Consider the following 20521-nt stretch of genomic DNA (forward strand, 5'->3'; position numbering starts at 1 on the left):
GTCTGGAAAGGAACCATGTCACTCATTCATCCCAGTGCCTATAAAACCTAAAACCTAGGAGTGACTTGCAATCTGCCAGGATTCAGAGAATCAGCAGTTAAGGTGCAAAATGTTCCTTCAGCCTCTTTAACCAAAAGGGTTCCTGGCCTCCCTCCTGTAGAGAAGGTACCAATTACCATTAAGTGTAATGTGCTGGCGCCTTCATAACTGCAGACACCTCGCCATAAAGGATCCAACAGTTCTTTTCATGTAGACGAGCCATTAGATGCCTTTTGGTAATTTTACCAACCTGGGCTGAATTTGACCCACTGAGGATTTAAGAGTTAAAAGGCTTCATTATCCAATTACCAAGGCTCTTGAGACATCCCTTCAGTCTGTAATTTTGGTCTTTTTTTTTTTAACCCCACAAGATCTCCCCTCAATTTCTTAAAGGGGGGGACAATCCGCAACCAACAACTTTCTCTGCTTGTAATTTGGAGGGGGCGGGGGGAGGGAGAGAAAAGAACTTGCTAGTAAAGGCACAGCTGAACTGCGGGGGTTTCAAAGCTGATGTTTTACAAGCAGCTATGGCAAGTTATTTCATTTATAATAAGATGCAATGTAGGTATTTTTGCACTGTGTGTCTGGGAGAAAGCAAAAAAGCAAAACAAAAGGGAATGTGATTTAGTGTGCAAAGGCAAGCTCCACTAAATTCAAGTCTGTGCTTAGGTATCAAGAAATATACCCAAATAAAATGTTGACACAGCTTTCAATCAAGTACCTTGTGTAGGAAGCAGAGAGCTGCATCCAACAAAGTTGCCCCAGTCTTGACAACTGGCTGTTTATATCTGAAGCACCCTCCTAAAATTCACTTGCAATATGGCCAATTTGCGCTAATCCCTGAGGAGTGTCCCTACATGACAAACCACATCCCAGGTATATGCCTAGGAACATAAATTAATGAAGTGGCCCTTATTTTACAGTACTTTTATATTTTCTTGTTAACTATGTATCCTACCTTTCCACCAAATGTCGGACAAAGCACCTAAGAAGGGTGGTCAATGCAGTGCCTTCCAGATGCTGTGGACTACAATTCCCATCATCAGTGACCACTGGCCATACCGGCTGAGCAGATGGGAGCCATAATCTACAACAGCTGAATGGCACCATGTTGGCTATCCCTGCCAGAAATAATACAGTTGAGGGGACATCATACATTTTAAACTTCTTCCTCGTTACTCTTCTCTTCCCTCATCCAACTTTAAGCTACAAGCTCCATGGAGAAGAGGCTTTTTTCATAGTCTTACCTTTTCAAAATTCCATTTAGGAAAATTCATTCCATGTTTTTTCCCCTCCAGGGGTGGCAGGTAGCTTATGCATTTTAAAGATCTTGTTGCACTGATATGTGACAGAGTTCAAACTTCCTGTCAGCCTACCCAGCCCAAGTCATGTCTCTGCTCTGGGAATTTAGCTTTCTAAGCAAAGGAGATACACAGCAAGTCTTCCCTCCAGACCATACCCGCTTTAAATTGAGGATCTGCGGCTAGGAGGATGAGATCCCCTACACAGAAGGGCTTTTCTTTTCCCCATGGCCATGCAGACACAGTCCCTCTCCCATGTTTCCAGAGGAATATCGGCTGACATGTCAAGCGTCAGGAATGCATCAAAAACTTAGCCGCGCTCAGAGTTCAGGGCCTGACCTTGGAAACCACAAGAGATGGGGCAGCCCCTGTTAGTGTCTTCACACTTAGGAAACTCTGAAATGTCATTTCTCTACTTCAGTTCATGTGCATGAACAAACAAAAGAAGCAGCCACGCAATGTTGCTATCCTTGGCAAAACATACAACCCTTTCTCCTCAGCCACTCTAAAGTGAAAGGGAATTTAAAGCGCTTGGAAGTATATGACTCCTGGTTTTTAAAAATGAAAAAGAAAAGAAAAGAAAAGAAGGACAAAAAAACATGATGAGGTGGAGGGGATGGTCAGGGAGAAGGAAACTACTAATGCATTGTAAGTGATCCCTGGAGGGAGAAGCTCAGGTAGGGTGAGGCCTAGTCTTCTGAGGCTCAGACCCAGCCCAGGCCACACCTATGCCATACACCTAAAGCACTATTGTGCCACTTTAACAGTCATGACTTCCCCTAAATAATGGTTGTAGTATGATAAGGGGTGCCTATTCCCCTCACATAGGGTTGCCATATTTGAAAAATTAAGCTTTTAGGAAACCACCATAATTGTTGACCTTTTTTTAACGCCCTCACAGAGCTGCAGTTCTCATAGTTATTTAACAATCAGTCCCTCTGGGAATTGTTGCTCTGTAAGGAGCTCTGTAAAGTGAGATATGGGGTGGGGGTCCAGAGCCCCTCACACTATCGCTCTCTCTTTTTCACAGACAAACAGCCAGCCAGCCATTCACACTTTCCCAATTATTTCGCCTTCTATCTTCTCCACCTCCTAAACCCCCTGTAACCTAAGAGGTCCTATATCAAGGCATCATTGTTAAATAAGAATTTAAACCTGAGCCATAAAAGTGGAGGATGATTTCTTATAATTTCTGGTTTCCACTCCTTCGCCGCCAGGTAGATTTCTCCTTACCCCCAATAACATTTTTAAAAGTCACTTCATCCAACCTGACGGAAGAGAGCTAGAAAAAGTGAAAGAAAAAAGAGCCTAAAATGGAGTCTGTGAATTCTGACTTTTTTATTTTTAAAACGTTAAATAAACACCCGGCACTCTTATCTATGTCTCCATCCATCCATCCAAAGTGGCCAACACCTCTTGCAACATATTTCCTAATCAGCTGGTATTTATGGTTGATATTTTATATTTCCAATTTCCCCCTCAGGGCTCATGAGAACGCTGCACACCTGCCAACCTTTTCGACTGGGTCCATAATTGCCAATTTGCTCTTTGCCTTAGTATATCACTCAATTTAGCCCTTGCTGTGCCCTGCATACATCCTCATTCATCTAGATGCCCCCCATGACAATTAGAGTGTTAGCTTCAGCTAACTAGGGCAACTATTCTACTAGGGCTGGGAGACAATTATTAGTCTATTTTCCCATCTTGGGGGCAACAAAATTGAGAATCCATGACAATTACATCCAGCAATTCCACACTCAGCGGCTGCCTTCTCCTCCTTTCCCTCCCCTTCCCCATCTTCCATACATTTCAAATTAACGCAGCTCTACCACCACATTCAAATGTTCTGTGTTTGTGGGGAATGAGGGTCCTATTTAAATGATAATGAGGAACGATCCATTCAATTTAGTGACGGAGAAAATCCATTAAAAAACGCAGGCAGTTCTTAAGCTGATGGGTCAAGAAAAAGATAAACCCTTTTTTAAAAGCCATTATGTACGGCTCTGTGTGGATTTTTTACACTGTTCAGGACATCAGGAAAGATTAGGACAATTATGGAACAAGGAGCAGGGAGGGAGGGGTGGGAGGCAAAACAGAACACCCTCTTTCCCTCCCGGGACCACCCCAAACCGCCCTCTATTTAATTTCAATCAAAATAAAGCACAGGAATATTCTGTCTTTTAATTCTCTCTTAATACCATGTGCCTAACTGTGAGGAAGAGGATTTTTTGTTGTTGTTTTACGTTTTCGTAAAAGTAGCTGGTGGTTCTACCAATAGTTACATTGGATAATATTTTAACCACGTGTCATAGGGACTAAAAAGGGATTTTTGCATAGGTGTGGCAAGTTGCTGACAAGAACACAAGGGCAAAAGAAAGAGCAGTGCTAAATCAGACCAAAGGCTCATCCTGTTCCACCTCTCTTGTTGGAGGCAGCAATGCTTCTGGAGGCTTCACCCGGGGCAAAAAACCTGGCTAGTGCCCCTCTCCCCATAGTTACGGCTCTGGCTTCTGAATACCAGTTGCTGGAAACAGAGTGCTGTTGAACTCAGAACTTGCTTGCAAGCTTCCTTTAAGAATCTGGTTGGTCACTGTGAGAACAGGATGAGCCTTTGGCTTGATCCACCAGACTCTTCTTATGCTCTGATGGACAATGGTCAGAGGTGGTAGAAGTTGCAGCTCAACAGTTCCCCATCTTTGGTCGACTCTGACTAGCAACAACTGTCCAAGGTCTAAGGCAGACACCATTCTCAGGCCCGCTACCCAAGACTCTTTAACTGAGGAGCAAGGCACCTCTTCCAGTCTGGGGGGGCCCACATTCCTTTCTGGGCAAACAAAAGAAAGGACTTATTCATACAGTGCACATGGAACTCACTACCACAAGATAGAGTGATGGCCACCAAACTGGATGGTTCCAAAAAAGGATTAGACAGATTCATGGGGAGAAAACTGTCCATGGTCCCTAGCCACAGATCCTTGGGATCACAAGTAGGAAAAGTGCTGTTACACTCAGGTCCTACTTTAGGCCTTGCAGAAGCAGCTAGTTGACCACTGTGAGAAAAGGACTCAGGACTAGATGGGCCTCTTGCCTGATCCAGCAGAGCTTTTCCTAAGAGATGGTGCTAAAATAAATTAATGAGGACCCAATTATTGAAAAGGAGGAAAGAGCTCGGAAATGGACATTTTATATTGTTTTACGTGAGCCACGTCGATGTTTTGGTGATTAAGTGGTATGTAAATCCTGTAACATAAAGCAAGATAAATCAATAGGCGTTTGTGGCCTGAATCAAGAAAAAAGGCAACATTTTAAAAAATCCTTGAAGGGTGAGCACACTAAAGGTGACTAGGCTACTTAAAAATGTAAAATTGGTATTCCCAGGAGTGTGTGTGTTTGTTAGAGAGAAAGAGACACACAGAGAGAAGCAGACAGCGAAAATCTGCCTTTTCTATGGATGTTGTGCAGTACAGTGCCAGTATGTTAGCAGGGAAATTATGTGTGTGATACGAGCATGTCCTGCAACATGCATGCACAGCCACCAGGGAATTTTGAGGGGGTTCAGCCCCCTCCTTGAAAATTTTGGGGGGCCCTCGGTCCCCCAGCTCTCCAGCAGATGGCACACCTGCTCACAAGCATATATATATGAGTAGACAGAGGGACAGCCAAACTGCTGTGTTGCCGTGATTCACCACTTCTGCTGCCACTGGAATGCCCCCTCTCGCTGAAATTGTTGAGAGGGGCATGTTCCAGTGGCGGCAGAAGCAGGGGGGCAGGGGGGCCCTGCCTCCTGCACTTCTGCCACCTGAGGCCGCTGCTTCACCCTACCTCATAGAATCATAGAACTGTGGGGTTGGAAGGGACCCCAAGGGTCACCCAGTCCAAACCTCTGCAATGCAGTAATCTCAGCACACAGTCCAATTTGGAACCCTACTGGACCCTGCTTAGCTTTGCAAATCTGCTAGCTGTGTGTGTGTGTGTGTGTGTGTGTGTGTGTGTGTGTGTACACACACATGTATGTGCATACAGAACAACTTGTGGAGAGGGGGAGTGCATTTAGGTAGCTTTAACATAGGATTAAGCACACCCTCCCATCAGATGTCAAAGAAATAAACAACTATCTGATGTAAGCCCTGTTTAGGGAAGTTTTTAATAACTGATGTTTTAATGTATTTTTAATCTTTTGTTGGAAGCTGCCCAGAGTGGCTGGGGAAACCCAGCCAGATGGGCGGGGTATAAATAATAAAATTATTATTATTATTATTATTATTATTATTATTATTATTATTCATGTCTGCACATCCAAGATCAGAGGCAGCATGCTGGAACATTAAGGGGAATCCAGTCCAGTTCACCAGAGTCTGGAGCCCTACCAAGCCCAGGACCTCTAGAGACCAGGCCCTGAGGTAGTTGAAGACACAGCTTTCTGGTGGGCTTTTTCACTCCAAATGCATGCAATAGTTTATTCATTTATTGATTGCATTTCTATCCCACCTTTCTCCTCTAAGGAGCTCAGGGTGGAATGCATGGTTCTCCCCCTCCTCATTTAATCCCCAAAACAACCCTGTGAGGTAGGTTAGGCTGAGAGACTATGACTGGCCCAAGGTCACCCCATGAGCTTTGTGGCCAAGTGGGGATTTAAACCCCTGGTCTCCCAGGTCCTAGTCTGACACTCCAGCCACTACACCACCCTGGCTCTTTGTTCAGTTCGTTCCTTGTGGTACGGTCTCCACACTTCCTCTAAAATTTGTATCTCGCACATGCCCAAGTACCAACTGCTGAGGAACAGAATAGGGCTATTGTCTGTGGGCCTCCTAGAGTAAACAGGGTGTTGGAATAAATACACCTTTTGGTGTGGGTGAGAGAGACAGAGGAAGAGGGAGGGAGAGAAGCCATTCAGTAGCTGCTGCATGCATAGTGTGGGTGAAGAGGAAACAATTGTTGTTTTAAGGGGGGGGCACAACTGCATCAACAACTACCCAAACCAATGCTGGATAAACAAAATCATTTACCACAAAGATGCCAAATCCACCTCCCCCTTCCCCCTGCTCACTTTCCTTTCTGATTCACATGTTTTATTTTCCCTGGAATCAGATCAGAGGTACAGGGATGGGATTTCCCCACCCCACCCCTCTTATTTCTTCCCACACTACACAGGATGTTTATAGCACCCCATTCCTGCTCAAAACATGTAGAGTGAATTCCACACGCACACCCTACAACACCAACACCATCACATTTTGCTGTCAGAGCTGTCAAGCTGAATCCCGCTTTAATCTGCCAAAAGCACTTTTCTGCTGACATTTTTAATAAATACTTTCAGCTTTTAAACACATTTGTGGGAGCCATTTTGCCCCCTCCTCTCTCCCTTCCTCTTCTCCTCCTTCAGGAGAATGAGCTCTGAAAGCCTTAATAGCAAATACATTATGCTTATCAAAGGCTTCCTCCCCCTTCCTTTTTTGCATCCTGAAGCAGAGGTAGTGTTTTCAATTTTAAAGCTAAATTAACTGTCCAATTGAATTTGGCTGGTGTGAGCTGCTTTTTCCTGTGACAGGTTTTAGTTATGAAGCATATTTCACATTAATAGAACGGAACATGAAAACCCCACTCTCTCTGGGATGTAACCGTGGCTCACCATTGAAATGTTAAATTTAATATTTCAGACATGACTCGTGCCAGTGTTTGATTATTGTTCGTCATTTAAATCTCTCCTAACGGGGGAAGGTCCTAATTAGCAAAAAATCATGTTTTAATGAAGGCAAAATGCTAATTGCTAACACAAAAAAGCCTTCACATAAAATTATCCCAGCACTTCCATTGATTTCTTGGTGATTTAAAAAAAGTAAAAATAAAATAAAGAGCCCATTTGTGTGTTTATACACTTAGACGTCGTTTTGCATTGGGTTTATCATAACATTTCCTTCAAAAGCAGCGTTTCCAATCACCCCCTAACCCTACCCCACTAATCACAATCTACCCTAGCCCCCAATTCAGAGCAGGAGGAATCATCAAAAGAGGTGAGCTCACCCATGCAGCCCAGAATAATTGGAACAACAGGTGGTTGTTTTTTTAAGTACAAAAAAGCACATAAACAATTTCACGTACACCCCAGCCCCCCCCCAATTTCCCCCCTCAAAGTAATCATCTTGAGCCATCTTTTGCTCCCAGGAAGCACAATTCCGTTTTGTTTTCCCTGCCTCTGATCTTTCACTTATCATACTATTTGCGCTATGATTATAGTGTTTGCAAGGGAGCTCAGCCACTTATGCCATAACACTCAATCATGACATGGGGGGCGGGGGGAGAGAAAGTTATTACACAGTGACCTCTGGATGCCAACGTTTGTTCAGCGAGATTTATGAAATTGCCACAACACAGTGCCGCCCGTTTCTCAGTGGTACTCACATCGCTGAGGTAGTCCCTGGAGCTGCTGAGCTGGGAGCTGGTGGCCTCCCGGATGCTGTCGTCCTCGCTGTTCCTGCCACTTCGCTTCATGGGGACTTTCATCTGCAGTGATCAAAAAACATCATCCCATTGAAACAGGTATTTTAGTAAATCCCTCTCAGTTCATTCACCACCAGTCAGTGCTGAAGCTCATCTGGGGCGCAAGGCACAGCCCCATCCGTGTTCTTAAAGCAGTGGCAGGGTAGCTTTTTCTCTCTCAATGGCTTACATGCTCTTTGGCAGGGCGCAGCAAACTTTTAAAGCAGGGAGCCAGTCCACTGTCCCTCAGACCTTGTGGGGGGCCGGACTACATTTTGGGAAAAAATAAATGAACGAATTCCTATGCCCCACAAATAACCCAGAGATGCATTTTAAATAAAAGGACACATTCTACTCATGTAATAACACACGGATTCCCGGACCGTCCGCGGGCTGGATTTAGAAGGTGATTGGGCCGGATCCATCCCCCGGGCCTTAGTTTGCCTACCCATGCTCTTTGGGGTAATTTCTTGGGGGCTGAAAGCCAGCAGTGGCTGTGGCTGGAGCCAATGGTGGGAGGAGCTGGAACCAATGGTAGGAGGAACTGAAACTAAAAAAAAAGGGGGGGGAGGGAAAAAAAAGGGCAGGACCAGTGCCAGAAGCCTAAAGAGCACATTTTCCCTCTTCCTGGCTGCCCCACACTTCTCTCCGCCTTATCACCTGCACCCAGTTAGGCCTAGGGCCGCATGAAATTAGCCATGGGACACATATTGCCCTTGAGGCCACAGATTTTCTAATCCTTGTTCTAAACCATCGTAGAAGAAAAATGGGAACAGTTGATTGTCTGAAAGGGACCTGTGGCCAAATGTCTCTCTGGGCAAACATATTATATTCTGTATATTTTTAATGACTTGCATGTGCTTTTGTAGGATTGTGTCAGTACAGTACTGTAATTTTCTTACGTTCATTTTTAATATGCTGTAAGGCCCTTTGGAGAGTAAACGAAAGAATTGTCTCCCAACATACACAATGACAACAAATAAATTGGGATCAGAAAAATAAAACGATACTGGTAAAATAATGTAGGTTTGTAACACAAATGTATTCATAAATAAAACTTAAGTGTAAAAGACTAAACAGTTTTTTTCAGTTGCCATTGGTGTATGAATGTGTACACACACATGCTTTTTGACATTCATACATTAATGAAAACTGAACAAGATTTTTTGGTCAAAATATGTTTGGTCTTTTGCATTTATATTTGTGTTTGGGGTTCTTAACAGAATCACAGAACTGTAGAGTTGGAAGGGATGGCAAGGGTCATCTATTCAAACCCCCTGAAGTGCACGAATCACAGCTTCATTGGAGTTTTCAAAACAGAGGTAGGATGGCCATCTTTCTTTCAGAGATACTTTAGCTGAACCAGTTTCCAAAGCATAGTCCACTGCAACAATCTAATCTGGAGGTTAAGCGAGGATGGAGTCCAGTGGCCAAGTCATCTTAATCCAAAAAGCATCAACAACTGGCAAACTAGCGAGAGCTGGAAACAGGCAGTCTTGGACACAGATGCTGTCCAAGCCTTCAGTAGCAGTACGGGATCCAGGAGCAACCCCAATCTCGGCACCTGCTGCTTCTAAGGAGACACAGTCCTCTATCTAGAGCAAGCTGTCTCCTCAATTATTGGACACGATAATTCAGATCATATAACACCTCCATCTTGTCTAGATTCAGTTTGAATTTTTTGGCCAAATCCAGCCCATCATCACCTCCAGGCACCCATCTAGCACCTGAACCACCTCTCCTAATTCAGATGTTACAGAGAGAGTTACATACTATTTGCACGTTGGTGACACCTCACTCCAAATCTCCTGAAGAAATCTCACGACAGCTTCATATTGGTGTTAAATGGCATGTGTTAAATGGCATTCCTGTGGAATGCTACAGGGTAGTTCCCATGGCTCCAAGTAATATCCCCTATTGCTATTCTGGAGAAGCAACCATTAGAAGCCGAACCACCATAAAACAGTTGTGTATCCTTCGTCCCAACCTCACAGACTCCCTCCAGGAGCATACCATAGGCAGCAGTATCAAAATCTACAGAGAGGTGAGGGAGAATGAGCAGGGGATCACTCCTCCATCTTTCACCTGATGAAAGTGATAAACCAGGGTGACCAAGACACTTTTGGTGCCATGACCAGGCCTGAAGCCAGATTGAAACAGGTCTAGATAACCACTTTCCCACTGGGAGAAAGTAGTTTAGGACTTCTGCGCCCAGGGAGGGACCCTAAATGAGGGACACATCTCTGCCTCCTTCCAGGAAGATAACACCTTAGCCAACACACACCTGGAATGACCCGCTCAGTCACGTTCCTTTGTCTAAATCTAGTAAGTCAAGATGGGCAGGACCAAAGGGTCAAGTTTGAACCCCTCTAAGAAATGTATTCACATCCTCACACCGTAACAATGGAAACTGATACAGTACAGCCAGACCCAATGATGCTCTGGATACCCTCTCCAGACTCACTCTGTGGCATCTAATTCTGCCCAGATCTGTATGGGCAGAATTACTACAGCATGTCTTCAAGGATGGAATAGCATTGCTCGGCTGGCTAGATAAAGAAAGCTCACTCGCCATACAGAATAATATTGCTGGATGGCTACTAGAGGATGCAACGGTAGCAGAAAAGTAAGCTTTCTTCACCACCGTCAATAGGTGCAAGAATGTGCTGGTTCAAACTCAGACTGGAATTTGCACCAACTGTGCTCCTGCCATCGACCTTCCTTCTTCATCATGCACAGGTCTCTGGAGTACCATGGAGGTTTGCGTACAGCACAGCATCAGTGACGATACTCAGGCACAATCATACTGATGGCCCTACACATCTCCTGGCTCCACAGTGAGACAAGGACCTCAACAGGAGCACTAGCAAACACTGGATTTCTAAGGGGATATGTGCTGAGACCTTTTGTGGGAGTCATAGGAGGCACTGGTGGGAACACTTGTGCTCACAGAGCTTTGCAACTGCATGTAAGTTTGTTGAGGAGACTCATTTAACAAAGTCAACTGATCTTTGCTGCTTTATCAGGTCTCCTAGCCCACGGATTGTGATGCTAGTCTAACCACCCTAACATCTCCTTTGGGATTAGACAATCCGTAAAACAGCAATACCTCATTTTTCATATATCACACAGGATGCTGCGGCCTTATACCAAATCAGACTATTTGTCTGGCATTTCAAGCAGTCAGTCTCTTGCATGCCCTGCTAACTAAGATCCTTGTAATGGGAGAGGCCAGAGAATGAACCCAGGACCTTTGCAGGCAAACAGCATCCTCTACCACAGAGCTAAGCACTTTCTCCAATTTTCTAGTCCCTGATGTATCGCTGTCCCTAATTTAACCCTGTCTTTGCCTTTCGGCGACTCCTTCTTAGTGTGAGTTGCTAGAGTTGCCATCCTCCAGAACTCAGCTCCACCCCCACCAGTATTTAAATATTTGAGAGTGGGGTGGGTGGGTGTGGATGCATTTTTGGCTCTAATGCGCCTGCATGTGCGTGAACATTAAGATAGCATGTCATACACAGCCTGACACTTTGCACACTGGGGAGGCTCGTACTCAACTGCTGATAACAGGTTGTAGGGCAATTATGCTATTCCTGGCCTATTTTTAACTGAAGGAGCACACAGAGACACATGCAGATGCAGACACACTGCCAACTTTTAATTCAGTAGAAGGACAGTCTGTTGCAGAATAGTGAGTGCAGGGTACTGAAAGAGAAGCTCAATCTTCATTTATGTGGAAGGGCTCACATAGTAATCCTTGGAAAAACAGCAACACTACAAAAGTGACTGCTATTTTCAGCACTGAAATGCTGGGATGGGAGTTAGAATATTAAAAGGAAGATGCCTTATACCAAATTAGATCATTAGTCCCACCGGGCTCAGTTCTGTCTACACTAACTGGCAGCAGCTCTCTAAGGTCTCAGGCAGGGAGTCTTTCCCAGACCTACCTGGAGAAGCTGGGGGTCAAACCTGGGTTTTTCTGTATGCAAAGCTGGGACCCCATCACTGAACTATGCCTGAAATACAGTGGCTTGCCTAAGGCTACCTACTAAGTTCATCACCATGGTGTGAATTGAAATAGGAAAACTGGGGCAGAGCATATGCTTTGTCTGCAGAAGGTCCCAGGTTCCATCTCAGAAAACCCTGTCTCAAATCCCGGAGAACTGTTGTCAGGCAGTATAAGTAATGCTGTGTTAGATGGTCCAGCAATGACATATAAGAAAGCAAGCTTCAAGACACAGATTCAAAATGTATGCATGCAGGTCATGTGTTCAGCTTGCAACCTCAGCCCTGCCCATCCCATGCGCAGAGCCTACACACTTTGAAGGTATGAATGGGGATCCAGATCACAAACTGCATGCACACGCCCACACACCAGCTCCTCTACAAAGATGGAACCACTGTAATTACTTCAAAGCTATCAGTAAACATGGCTAAGTGCAAAGTCGTTTGCAACTGAGAAGCCTCCATATCACATTTCCTTCTCAACAGCATCATATGGACTCGTTCTCTGTCTTGGTTTATGGCAGCTTCCTATGTATATATATCCACAGAAGAGAGGAAGAAAGTTATGAATGTAAAACTGGCATGGGACAGAAATAGGCTCATCCATCTATCCCCAATTAATCTCCCTCCCTCCCTCCCTCCCTCCCTCCACATACATATCTATATACATCTTTACACATGCACGCACACACACACACACACACACACACACTAACTAACTAACTATCTATCTAACTAACTAACTAACTAACGGGATGGATGGATTACCTTGTTCCGTGTCAGTTTTGCATGCATTCATAAGTCATACAAAATGTGCACTTTAATCATATACACTGTATACACAATTTTGTATGCACTTTCCTCCAAAAGAAGCATTTTCTATTTCCCATGCCCCTCCACACATATTTCTGGATATTTTTTTCTATGCATCCTCCCTAAAATACTAATTTATATATGTATTCTCCTTGTGAAGCATGCATTAAAAAACAAGCAAACCCATCGTCACAAAAATCTGAAGAGGTGCTCCATCCAATCAATAACTGCATTATGATTTACCTCTATGTTTGGGAATGGGAAATTATAGGTCAGTTGACTTTAAAAATGTGGACCTGATGAAATTCTCCTCCATCTTCATTAACTCATCAGCTGCTTTTATGGTTTTATTTCAATCAGATGACATGAGAATGTGCTTTGGGGCAGGGCAGTCATCTCTTTGCTGTCTCTCCTCTTTCCAAAGTTTGCATACGAAAAACAACTGTGCACTTCCAATTCGCACACAGAAGTAAATGGAGAGAATCTGACCTAACAAGGTCTTGCGTGGGCAAGCAAATTAGAAGCATCACTGCTGCCATTAACCTTTCAGAGTAAATATCAATTATGAAAACTTGCTTCAGTACCTATGTCCCCTGTTTGCTGCCGTGAATTAAGAGGGTCATCAGCCTTTTCGACAGACCTTGTTCATTTACACCTGCTGCCTGCCAGCAGGGGAGCCCACACCCCCGCCGCCAGTGCACTGAGCCAACCTGCTTTAATTCATTGGTAATTATCTTAATGAGACACACGCAGGACTGAACTAGGAGGACAACTTGTTCTGCTAAATGGGATGTGCTGGTTTCAGGGGGTACCCCTTGGCACAGCTGGGTGTTGTAAATGAAGTTTGTTTCTTCAAAGCTGATCCTTGCTTGCTTGAAATTTGACAGATCTCCCTGTCATTTGGAGAAGGTCCCAGGTCCAATCTCTGACATATCCAAGTAGGGCTGCGAGAGAACTCTGCCTGAAACCCTGGAGAGCTGCTGCCTTTCAGTGTAGAAAATACCTAGCTGGATGGACCACTTGTTTGACTCACCAGAAGGCAGCTTCTTATTAAGGAAAGGGCTGTAGCTCCATGCAGTGGCAGAGCTTCATGCTCCAACACCGGGGGGGCAGAGAGCAGGCGTGGGTGTGGCTGGTGCATGTCCTGGGGGGCGTGGCGCGCATCCTGGGGGTGTGGCACGGCGCCCGCAGGGGCATAGTGCACATCCTGGGGGTGTGGCACACCGCCTGCGACGGCGTGGCACCCAGTGCGGGGGGGTGGGCGGCAGCCGCGATGGCACCCCACTGTGATCGCGCTGCTGGGCACGATGCGCTCCCCCTGCCCCCCTCTTCCTCCGCCAGTGGCTCCATGGCAGAACCTGTTTTGCATGCAGATTCTCCCAGGTTCAGCTCCCTCCTAATGTTTTTACATAACATTTCTTTACATCCACTGCCACAATATTTAGTGATGGCTACCAACTGTGGGTTAAACCACAGAGCCTAGAACTTGCCGATCAGTAGGTCGGCGGTTCGAATCCCTGCGACGGGGTGTGCTCCCGTTGCTCGGTCCCTGCTCCTGCCAACCTAGCAGTTCGAAAGCACATCAAAGTGCAAGTAGATAAATAGGTACTGCTCCGGCAGGAAGGTAAACGGCGTTTCCATGTGCTGCTCTCATTCGCCAGAAGCAGCTTAGTCATGCTGGCCACATGACCCAGAAGCTGTACGCCGGCTCCCTCGGCCAATAAAGCAAGATGAGCGCTGCAACCCCAGAGTCGGTCATGACTGGACCTAATGGTGAGGGGTCCCTTTACCTTTTTACCAACTTGGAAGGCTTCAATATAGTATTAAACAAATTCATGGAGAATGAGGCCATCAGTGTCTACTAACTCTGATGTTTGTGTTCTGCCTCCACCATCAGAGGCAGTATGCCTCTGAGTGCCAGTTGCTGGAAATCACAGGGACTGCTGTTATGGAAAGTCCAAAAGAAGGACCTGCGCACAGGCACTGGGTTGACCACAGTGAGAATAGTATGCAAGAGTGTGATGGATCCAGGAGGACAGTTATGTTCTTAACACCAACATGGTGTCTTTCAAGATTTGAACCAAATGGGCATAGGTTCTGGTCCTAGGCCCCTCACCTGCTATTCCATTTCAGTTCCTCCTGGTTTTCAAGAATAAATCTAGAGCCTATAATATAAATATGTGGAAGGAAAACCCATTGTACTATCTGAAACATTTTCACAAAGATGGACAACCCGTTACTATTAATGAGATGCAAATTCAATTGGGAAACAAACAAAAACAATTAAGGTCCTTTTAAACAAAGTCCTAGGATAGAACTGGAAAAAAATAGTGGAAGAAAATATAATGCCAAAAGGACTAATATCATATTTGTATAAAACCATTACAGAGGTTCAATTTTGTCCACAGCAAAATTTGAGACGGTGGTGGGAAGTGAATTGGGATTTAGAAGCTGAAGAAGATGCATGCAACAAACAGTGGACAAAAGCGCCATACAAAGCCAATAGAAAACAACCAGAGAAATAAAGCTTTAATGCAACCTTTGTGAACCAAATGTTTTAGACTACAACTACTGATGTGAGTTGCAGTCTAAGATATTTGGAGGGCACCATGTTTAGCAAATAATGCTTTTTTACAGGGATGGGAACCCATGTCCCCAGATGTTGCTGGAGCACAACTCCCATCACCGCTGATCATTGGAGGCTGATGGAAACTGGAGTCCAACAACTGCAGGGCCAAAGATTGCCCAGGAATTCACGTGCAGGTGAATATAAGCAGATGTAGCTAGACTGAATTTTTCCTGGTTAATAAAATGAATATCATCCGCTATTATCTCTGATTCAGGAAATCCTATGTGAACCAGAGGGAGAAACCAGCAAAGCTTGAACCGTTCCAACCTGCTCACAGGCTCCAGGTGCTTGTGAGTAATCCCAAGCCACCGTGCCAGCCAAGAATCATGAGCCACATGCCACTGGATATCATGTCCCATGATTAAACATCATAACTCATTCCAGCCATAACTTCTGCTCGTTATATTCTAGCTTTCCTTTTCCTTTCCTGCCATGGCTCTTTGTTCTTCCCTGAACAGTAATTTTTTATTTTATTTTATTTATTTATTTATTTGGAGTGGATTGGGAAGGACAGGAAAGGACAGGAAATGGAAAAGTGTTTTCACCCCGAAAACCCAGTCCCCCTTCCTTAGCACTACGTATGAGTATCTCTGCCTCCACCACCACCTGACTTCCATTTCATCCAAACAGCTTGACTCTCCAGTTAAAGCAAGAGTCTCTGCCCAGGTCCCAGGTCATCAGAAAGATTATTTTTATTTAGGGTTGCATCTATTTTCAAATTGCAAGCATTCCCCCACCCCCACCCCCTTTGCTCATTATTAATAAATACACTTCAATTTATCAAAAGCTCCCTTTCGAGTGCTACTGGGAGCCCTGGGGCAAAAGGAGACAAATTCTTTTCTTAAGTTGTTCTGAAAGGTGCTGGGCTCAGCGACCCTCACCCCCATTAACCTACCAAAGCTAGTTCACTCCTACTGGGAGCTCTGCAGCTTGCACAGCGGCAAACTCAAACTGATCTTGTGCCATCTCAATATATTTGTTCATTATCTTGCGCACACACAGAAGCATTTGGAAATGTACTTGGGGCACAGGCCAAATTGAATCATCTGCCTTCATTTTCTACACGATCTGAAGCTACAGCTGCTACAACAGGCTGTGGGATTTCTTCCCCCACCCCAATTTCTCCCTCCCTGACCCCCCTCCATCTCTCTCTTAAAGCCATATCCATCTGTTTTTGCTTGTTTTTTTAAGCACTTTATAAAGTTTGATTCTTAGCATACATTTTTTTAAAAAAAGTATCACAATTAAAACTTCAGGAAGATTCCTTTTTGTTTTGCAGCAGAAAGGAGAGAGAAAAGAAGCAGGTGAGGGAAACTGTGTGCCTGCCCCCATGTGATAATCCATATGCAGAATCTTTGTACTGCAAAGTTTACAAAGGAGATGAGTACAAAATGTGTACCGGATGCTTCCAGGAAATGCATTTTTCTCCAACTATTGTTGTAGCGGCAACCGTTGTTGGATTATTATCATCATGCTCATTATCATTTAATTTATTACCTGCACTTCACCCTAAGGTCCCAGGGTGGGTTGTAGCATTAAAACTCAACATTATGCAACACAGTATTTAAAAGTAAAAAATAAAAAATAGTTACAGAAATAAGCTGGGTCCTAAAAAAATACACCTCAAGCCAGAAACCAAGGCAAAGAAGGTGCATGTTCAGCATCCACTAGAAGCTGCATAATGAGGGTGCTAGAGCGGGGGTCAGCAAACTTTTTCAGCAGGGGGCCGGTCCACTGTCCCTCAGACCTTGTGGGGGGCTAGACTATATTTTGAAAAAAATAATGAACGAATTCCTATGCCCCACAAATAACCCACAGATGCATTTTAAATAAAAGGACACATTCTACTCATGTAAAAACACGCTGATTCCCGGATCATTCGTGGGCCGAATTTGGAAGGCAATTGGGCTGGATCTGGCCCCCGGGCCTTAGTTTGCCTACCCATGTGCTAGATAGAGGTACCTCCGTAGGGAGTGAGTGCTGCAGAGAAGGCCCTCTCCCGGCACCCCACTTCCACAAGAGGAACTCTGCCAATCTGGCTCTGTAGGGAAGGAGGTGCTCTCTCAGGTATCTGGGCTTTGATCACTACTGCGAGCATCCTGAATTGAGCCCAGAAACAAATTGGAAACTAGAGTAGCTGTTTCATGAGATCGAAATGGAACTCCAGCCAGTAATCTGGCTGCTGCACTTTGGACCAATTGAAGTGTCTGAGTCTTTTCCAAGGGCAGTCCCACCCAGAGCACATTGCAGTAATCCAGTTTGGAAGTCGACAGCTCCTGACATCTCAGATCACTGCTCATGCTAGCAGGGGCTGACTCGTGTATGTAGTCAGAACATTTCTCAAGAGTCACAAATGGGACTAAACATAGGAAGAGCCCTGATGAATCTTATCTATGCCAGGCACAAAACAAGGAAGGGTACAGCATTTGCTTTGCACTCAGAAGGCCCCAAACTCAGTCCCTTTCCAGGTATGGCTGGGAGAGCCATGTTGCTGATCAGGCTTCCTACCACCTAGGGGAGAAGCCAAGTAGTAATACTTAGAGGAGCATTCTGGCTCCCATTGAGTTTAGCGAGAGCAGGAACATGGTGGCAGAAAAGGGCGGGTGTGGTGGTGGGGGGCAGGAGGCAGCAATTCCTGTTTTGCCTCAGGTGGTGAAACGGAACAGGTTGCCCCTGACTACAACTCCCATCAACCTTGACCACTGGCCATGGTGTCTGGGGCTGATGGGAGTTGGGAGTCCGACAATATCTGATGGGCCAAAGGTTCCCCATGCCTGGTCTAGACAATACTGAGCTAGGTGGAGCAGCAGTCTGACTCCATATAAGCAGCTTCCAATGTTCCTGATCAGCTCCCATAGCGACCAACCTGCAAGACAGTTGTCTCCTGATGGGCACCTGGTATTTAGAGGCATACTGCCTCTGATTGGGGGTAACATAGCCACTGTGACTCATAAAAGGTAAAGGTAAAAGCAGTGCTTTTTCTGGGGGGACGCAGAGGTACGCATACCCCTAAACATTTTGTGAATCTTTGTACTTTTGTCCATTTACTGTATTTATTTTCTCCGGTTTTAACTATAAAATGGTGAGAGTACCCCTAAACATTTTTTTAGGGGAAAAAACCACTGGGTAAAAAACCCCTGGATGGTTAAGTCCAGTCAATGGAGACTATGAGGTGCAGTGCTCATCTTGCTTCAGGCCAAGGGAGCTGGTGTTGGTCCACAGACAGCTTTCTGGGTCATGTGGCCAGCAGGACTAAACCGCTTCTGGTGCAACGGAACACCGTGATGGAAGCCAGAGCGCACGAAAATGCTGTTTAATTAATAGCCTTACCTTCCTTTTAAAGCCATCCAAGCTGGGGACCACCAACACAGATTGTGGTAGCAAATTTGATAGTTGAACTATGCACTGTGTAAAGAAACACTTACTTTTGCTTCCTCCAAACCCCTCACTCTTTAGCTCCACTGGATGACCCCATATTCCAGTATTATGGAATTATCCCCCTGTCTACTTTTCTTTTTTGTGGGGTAATGCAGCCCCCAGGGCTGTCTTAAGCGTATATGGGTTGCAAAGATCTGCCCGGTCCCCCCCCCAGGTTGCCCAGTCCCAGGCACGCAGGAGGGCGGAGCCGGCCAGTTGCCTCAGCGTCTCGCTGGCTCGGTCGCCCCCAAACTCACGGTGCAGAGCTGCCTGCAGCAGAAGAGCCTGCCATGGCACTCCGGCCGAAGGGTGGACTCTTCCCCAGACTCAACTCTCGGGCCCCCGACTCTTGGCCTAGTGCCTCTGAGAGTCCGGCGCCCGGGTGCCCCGCACCCCTAGTGCCTATGGGTAAGATGGCCCTGGCAGCCCCTATGCTTTTCTAACATTAGGAGATTTAAATACACACACCTTGTCATTACGAGTGCCCAGTCTACTTTAAAATATCTAGGAAATTAGGTGAAAGCCTATTGTGCAGGTGAAGTCATTACAATTGCACCCACAGTTGAGTCAGAAGATTTTGAGCAGGCGAGCTTTAAGTGGCAGACTATGCTCAGCTGATGTACAGAAGGTGCCAAAATTATAAATGCCTGTTCTTGCCAGAATGTGGTAAAAGTCAGTGAGCTGCCTTCATTTTTAAAGCTTGAAGCAAACAAAACCATTTGGCTTTATAAATGCATTTCTTTGACTCTTACAAAAAAAAAAAAAAAGGACCTATGTATCAAAACAAGATGGAATCATATTGCATCTGACTTGTTTCCTTGAAAATCCAGCCCTAATGCATTCTAACAGAATTTATCTATCCCAAGCATACCTCATAATGAGATCAACTGGGAAAAATATCAGCCTTGTTTGTATATTTTATACGTGCTCTAACTTGGCAGTTTGGAGATTATGTATTCCCCAGGTCCCTCCTTAAATCGCTTCACACACTGCAATTTGATTTTCTTTGCTTGCCCTTTTCCACAATTTCTCCCCCTTACATTTCATTGAGTTCTGGCTCACAGGGCAACATTCCCTTTGAATTAAGGGTGCAATCTTTTTTCCTCTCAATAAGGATATGTGGCACGAAAAAGCAACGTTACGGTTTGAAGATTTTATGATTGAAAGAGGACTCTGGTGTGCGCATGCTTGCGTGGACGTTTGTTTTGTTTTAAATCCAATGAAAAGGCAAATCCTGCAATTCTAAGTAAGGTCTGTAGATGTGTGTGCCTTCTGATCTCACCAGTCAAGAGGGATGACTACCCAATCACTGTAGCATGCATTGGACATAGGTATCACGAAACGTGAGACTAATCTTTCTAAATTGATGGATCTAAATTGAGGGGATGGAATGTGGCCTATTGTGCAAAAAAAGAGATTCACATCCATTGTTCCACTCACTTTTACCTCTGGCCATGCCCACTGCTAGTCTAGAAGGTTGCTCCTGAGTGAATGTGGGCCTCAGGCTGAAATGTGTCTGAAAATAGGCCTTAAACTGCTTCAAACCCAAAGCTAGGCTTTATCTCATCCTGGTCAAAGACCTAGTTTGGCATCTCCCATGCACATTTGTGTGTACACACACACACACACAGTGGGAGCCTCAATGGTGCCCCTCTGGAGGCTTCACCTGGAGCAAAAAAACTGGCTAGCTCCCACTCCCACCCCCTGTAGCTACGGATCTGTCAAACATATTATGAAACACACAGCATTTACGCTGCTTTAGGAAGTCCGGAGGCACAAGATGCACCCATCAAACATTTTGTTAAGAAAATTCCCAGGTGGGTGAAAAATTAGGACCAAA

General features: G+C 45.1%; 1 protein-coding gene across 10 annotated transcripts in view; it reads right to left on the reverse strand.

Moving 5' to 3' along the window:
* Window positions 1–20521, reverse strand: part of FBRSL1 (fibrosin like 1) — a 762210-nt gene that overhangs the window by 406228 nt on the left and 335461 nt on the right. For all 10 annotated transcript variants that reach the window (XM_083589754.1, XM_083589747.1, XM_083589750.1 and 7 more), the window contains one exon: window positions 7740–7841. In XM_083589754.1, coding sequence (XP_083445880.1) covers window positions 7740–7841 — 102 coding nt within the window. The remainder of the gene's footprint in view (window positions 1–7739; window positions 7842–20521) is intronic.

The sequence above is a fragment of the Podarcis filfolensis genome (genome assembly GCF_964270895.1).
Source record: "Podarcis filfolensis genome assembly, chromosome: 16".
In the NCBI taxonomy this organism is placed as follows: domain Eukaryota; kingdom Metazoa; phylum Chordata; class Lepidosauria; order Squamata; family Lacertidae; genus Podarcis; species Podarcis filfolensis.